The sequence below is a fragment of the Semicossyphus pulcher genome, unplaced genomic scaffold, assembly GCF_022749685.1.
Source record: "Semicossyphus pulcher isolate SPU_LCO1_2020_fin unplaced genomic scaffold, fSemPul1.0.p SCAF_17, whole genome shotgun sequence".
NCBI classification, from domain to species: Eukaryota; Metazoa; Chordata; class Actinopteri; order Labriformes; family Labridae; genus Semicossyphus; species Semicossyphus pulcher.
Genome location: NW_027211681.1, coordinates 10449385 through 10455384, shown reverse-complemented (window position 1 = coordinate 10455384; position 6000 = coordinate 10449385). Strand labels below are relative to the sequence as shown.

Below are 6000 nucleotides of genomic sequence, written 5' to 3'. Positions count from 1 at the left end.
TATAAGGATCATGTTTGAAAACCTTGATTTCAGGTTGAGAAGAAGTGGAGACTTCACTGCTCCAAGCAACGATACAGTCCAGCACATAAATACAAATCGGTACAAAACGAGCTTGAGATGCTAGAGATATTGTTATTAGTGGGCAAGACCAAGGAAGCTCTTTCACCATGTTACAAGTCCTTGTGCTAAGCTAGGCTAACCCTCATGTTACTCCTAGCAAGACATCGAATTCTAAAATGAACTATTGCTATAATGTTTGTAATGTAACTGTACCAAAGTAGAAATCAGTTAAATGTTCACTAAGAGAAAGCATATCACAACCATAAAAATTAATGTAGTCTAGGGTAATTTTATAGAGTGTTAAGGGCACTGTAGTAGAGCATGAAGTTGTAGAAGAAGTGCTGGAGCCAACCCATTTAAAGCTCTGCTAGTCAGAGGGAGGATTTTGAAGTTAGCTTTTGCTTGTGTTATAATTTGTTACAGCAAATTGCCTTTGAAGTCTTCTTCTCTCATGGTAGCCTTTGACCACTGGGTGTCATCCAAGCAATAAAAATGCCAGAGGAACATAAGGTACTCCATGCTGCATGACTCACAGCTGGGCTTGTGTGTGAAGACCTTGGCCTGTGTGCTGGTTGTGTAATGAGTTAGGAATGAAATCTTGGTGAGTTAGACTTGATAAGCCCACCCTCTGATATTCTGCAGTGTATGACGACCACCACAGAACAGAAAGGAGGGAGAACGGTTTTTATTGGAAGATATTTTTAAATTGCTCACCAATAGATACAAAAGGCAAAATTAGCAATTGATTTTAAGGTTTGGATACTGTAAGATCACAGCAGTCTCTCTGGGCTGTAAGACCCCCCTCCCTCACACACACACAAACACACACACTCCCCTCAGTAAAATGTATGGAGGCACTGCGGCATACTGCGTGTGTCTGCAGGCTGCATGGCTGCCTGGCTCAGCGTTCAAACGGAGAGCGGAAGATAGGAGGAGGGGAATGACTACACCAAGAGAGTAGGAGGAGGGAGGGAGGCAGGGGAGGACAATTTCCTTTCTGTAACACACACGCTACAAGATCACACCGGGAAAACCGAGAGAGGAAAGGAAATAATAGGCGAGAGAAAGAAAGAGAGAGGGAAAAGGAAACACCGCAGCCTCTCCGTCCGTCCGCTGTTTTTTTAGGGGGGACAAGAAATCGTCTTTTCTTTTAACGGCGACTTGCGGACTAACATGGGGGCAAGAGAGAGCTTCTGACGAGGATTGACTTTCAGTGAACCTCTGCTCTGTGGTCAATAGACAGGCAGACAAAAAAGGCGACAGGGAAGACATGTTGAGGGGCTTTTCGTCTTAAGGTTGCGGTAGGATGTCCATGTTGTGCTCTTAAAACAGAGAGATAAAAACGAGGGCTGATGGAAATCGGGCGGTAGGCTACGCTCAGGAGCCATTGTTGTGATCGGTGTTTATTTAATTGGTTTGTTATGAGCTGAAAAAACGTAGGCCTCTTAGGCAGCCCTACAGTAAATAAATACACGGTCAGCAGCAAACAAGGGGGCTACATAGCCGGAAATTTACCTGCTTATATTTAAGGGGACGTTTTTTATTTAGGCGCTGTGTTTTGTAATAAGGTCAAATTAGCGTTTATTAGCTGTATGATTTAAAAATCCAAACGCAGTGTTCAGATGAAATTTCTCAGCGAGGGGGCCAAAACATTTCCAGATACATCAACTCTTTAAGGGAGACATGCAGAAGGCCTAATAGAAAACACAGTGAAGGCAGCATTATAAGACTATTTTAACCGCATATCGTCCACGCGCTGGCTTCAAGCACAAAGGTGCCCTAGAGTAGGTAGTCTTCTTTACAACCAGTTTAGCTCAAGAGAGGCGATAAAAGAAGATTTTTAAATGTTAATGTCGACCGACGTTGCATCCATCATGCTGCCTGTGTCCCGGGGTCTAATGGACCGGGATAGAGAGCTGGAAACCCTGGCCGGGGTGCATCCTAACGCGGGCGGCGCTCCTGCGGTTGTCCGGGGCATGAAGCGTGGAGACCCGGAGCCCGACGGACAGACAGCGGCCGCTCTGGTGGACTCTGCCGGGGCGGAGTGCAAGCGTCCCCGGATCGACGGCTCAGGGGGCATCGGCGAGGTTGGCCAGGTGAGGAGGGGAGGGGGTTTCTTCTTTTGTCCACATACAGTAACGCAGGCACGACTTCAAAGGCTAAAAACAAGCGTGTTGGATGTGTTATTCAGATGCATGGTTACATTATTTAAGTGCATTAATATTCAACATTGTTCTTATTGTGGTTGAATTTGACCCTTTTTTGTCCAAACCAAACCTGCAGATAATGTAGTAGTAGTAGTAGTTGCAGCATAAGGCCCCTCAATGGCCCACCATAGCATCTGCTATGGACAGGCCATCACCGGCACTGCAGGAAATGCCAGCACATTTCACAGCTGTAGTAAAAGACTCTACATGCAGTTACTTCAGTTGTAAGAGGGGATTACCATAGTGAGGATAAAATCTATGCTGTTCTCAGGCCTATTTAACAGCTGCAGTGTGGCATTGCTGAGGCTACAGCAGCTCAGACATTGGCCTAATGTTTAAGGAAAAATTGCAATGGTCCGATTTGTATTAATCCATGCACCGTGTTCACTGTGATGTTACACTGCTGCTCAGACACTCTGTTACTCTTCAAACGTGTGTATTATGAATATCTATCATCCTGAGAGAGACCCAGTGGAGTGTCGGGGATGTAAACAAACTTGACCTTTTAATATGCAAAATAACCCTCCTCATGTAGCACAATAGAGCGGGTAACATTTGGTTTAGAATGAGAATTGATGTTGGCGTTTGTGTGTGTGATCTTTGTTGGGGGAGGGCAGACATGAGGGGGTGTTGAGTTTAACAAAGGCCTCCAGTTTTATTAGGGGGTTAGCCCAAAAGTCATCAATCTAATTGCCCTGACCCTCAAACCCCTGCTTTTACCAACATTGTTGCTGCAGTGTTTGGCCTCCATCATTTTGTGCTTGGGTCATCAAATGTGATAGACCCTCTTAACCTCTTTTCTTTCTATATCAGTCAAATCAATTTGCAGTTTTTTGCCCGTCAGTGATCCAGAATTGGCCAAATGTTTCTTAATAGAGCATCACAGGAGGACAGGAGGATGCTCTGGACACCATTATGGCGTAATATGTAGTGTGAAGCACTCCATTGGAAGACAGAAAGCTATTTCCTCGCCATTGAGAGCGCCAGTAATGGAGGTGAAGTGGCCTGTTTGGTCCTGTTTGGAAAACTAAATGGCTGGCTTTACGTCGTCATGCTGTCCGTGAGTGCTGACAGACAGGCTTAGGAACGTAATGCACTTACACAAACAGATGTGAGTGGAAGAGTGTTCTTGTGGGGGAGAAAGAGAAGCGTGGATCAATAGCTTCAGCCCCTAAAATGTATTGAACGTGAGCTGGCTGGACAGTCCGGAAATGAGAGTGGGAGAGATGCCCCCTCCCCCTCCCTCCCTCCCTCTCTCTCAGTTGGTGCAGGAACAGATTTGCCCTATCACTGGCAGTAAAGAGGCTTTGTTTCCAGCTAATGGGATCACATCTCATACTGGAGGGGGCATTATAACCACACTGATCCTGAGATCCTTATCTAAGGCAACGGGTTTATACATCACACATGTACATACTGTATAAGCTCACTCATAAATTGTAAGATGCAGATAGAGTGTAAAACTGCAAACAGAATTTAATTGATTCGACAAATCAAATTTGATTAATCGATTATTTCATCAACAGAAAAATAACCAGCAACTATTTCCATAATTTACCATCATGTGAGTCACTTTTTTCTGGCCCCAAACACCCATAAATATCCAGATTTTCGCCTTTTTGTTAAATAGATTGAATATTTTAAGTCTCTGGGCTTTTTGTCAGACTAAATATAACCTGTAAAGATGTCACCTTGGACTTTAAAAAATGTAATGGAAATTTTACAGACAAAATGATTAAGTGGGAAAGTTATCATTAGCACTTCTTTTTTAAAGATTCTACCGTATACCCAATTTCTTCTTTTCTGGTCTCTTTCTCACACAAATACCACCACCTCCAAATCCCTGAGTGTGTATAAACCACTGTGACGTATTTTTGTTCCCCGAGCTCAGTGGCACCTTTAATATTCTTAAAGTAAACTGGGTTGAGTGACATTCAATTTTCCTATTTTAAATCTGAGCTCTTGGCTTTCAAAGAAACGTCTATAAAAAATGCACAAAAGCACTTCTGTAAAGTAATCTCCAGAGGCGGGTAAAGGATGGAAAATATTACAGCAGACAGCAGCCTGGAGCTCATGAAGCACTTTTTGTCTCCCTTCCTCCATCATTGATTGGAAGCAAAGAAAAAACGTTTATTGCCGGCATCACGGAAGGAGTTGAACTCTGACCTGTGACTGCAGCGACACAAAGGGGTGTGGTTGTGGCAAAGAGCAATCCATTTTGCACCTCCGCAGCCCACTAATGAGATCTTTCCCATTTGGCCATTGACACTGCTGTTTTTCTCATTAGGGTGTGATGTCATCCCAGTGCGTGGGTGGAGGAGCCTCGAGTGTCGAGTCAAATGTGCAAAGTTTTAGCTAAGCAGCAATGCATGTAGAAATGAGTGCAGCATGAGTGAGTGCTCGGCTAACACGGGTGAATAAAGCTGGCTGAGTTCAAATGTTCAATGCTGCTCAGAGAAATTAGCTGCTGACCTCCTGCTGCTCACACTCTGCTCATCCAATAGTATGGATTTTATATGAATATTAAGCCGCCCAGCCAACTGGGGCTCTCCCAATAAATCATTTTCAGCCTATTTTGCACAGGGGAAGTCCTGCATGCTTCAGGATGGCAGGGGTTTCATAATAACGCCCTGAATCTCCCGCCCAGATTTGGGGAAATGTCAAGAGGAGGTTGTCAGATTCGATATCAATCGGGCTTGCTGCTGAGCGGCCCGCGTTTTGTTGCCACTGTGCGTAGGATCCGGGGCTCTCTCTCTAACCCAATAAGGTCTTGCCTGAGGTGACAGCGCCGAGGACAAATGACTTGACTCGGACATTAATGTAGGTGGATCACCCCTCTGTGCTTCCATCTCAGTCCTGGCTCTGGAATAGAATGAAAACGTCAGCGGAAAAATGTATTCCTGCTGCGAGCTGAGAATATTTATTCAGTTTTTGGGCCCCATGTTTTTTTTTTTTGTGATAAATTGCCGGCAGATGTCTGTTTACTGAAGGATGTTTGAGAGAGAAGCCTGCTGCGTGGTGCTGCTCTGGGGCAGATCTGATGGGCTGTTACTGTAGCTCTGCTCTCATATTAATTGCAGTTAAGTGATTTGTTACTCTGACAGTGTTTCTGGTGTGGTTTTCATCTTAATAGAAAAATATATATTTACTCAACTTGTGCTCCAGGCTCTGCAATCATTTATTATTGAGAAAAATGTAGCTCTGATCATCTTTTATCTTACGTAATACTACCACTACTACTAGTACAAGTACTAATGAAAAAGATGATAATAACAATGATAGTAATGGTTTTTAAGCTGCTGTCTTGGTCAGGACTCTTGTAAAAGAGATTTTGTATCTCAATGGGATTATTTCCTGGTAAAATTATGGTGAAATAATAAAAAATGGTAATAAAAATTATTATAACATAAAAATGATTTGTGGCGATATTACTGGATGATGTAGCAGCATGGGGAATGTCTGTTTATTACAGAAGTGTGTAGATAATAATAACAGAGCTTCTGGTAGAATAATTGTAAACTCTTTAGTGTACTTATAAAGAAAATATAGACCAACTGTTCTATAATCATGAGAATTGTGCACTATGTTGGTAAATTATTAATGTTGTGACAATTTTTTAAGCATTTCCACAGTCTCGGATGGAAAGAGCGAATTTAGGAGTCATCACGATGGGCTCCTCCAAATTAGGGTAAAAATTTTCCGACATTGCTAAGACACAATTATTATTAAAAAT

At 43.1% G+C, this 6000-nt stretch overlaps 1 protein-coding gene across 2 annotated transcripts in view; it reads left to right on the top strand.

Moving 5' to 3' along the window:
- Positions 1-1008: 1008 nt before the first annotated feature.
- rbfox2 (RNA binding fox-1 homolog 2) overlaps positions 1009-6000 on the top strand; it is a 36619-nt gene continuing 31627 nt past the window's right edge. For both annotated transcript variants that reach the window (XM_069665168.1, XM_069665167.1), the window contains exon 1: positions 1009-2156. In XM_069665168.1, the coding sequence (XP_069521269.1) occupies positions 1905-2156 (252 nt within the window). In that variant the 5' untranslated portion in view covers positions 1009-1904. The remainder of the gene's footprint in view (positions 2157-6000) is intronic.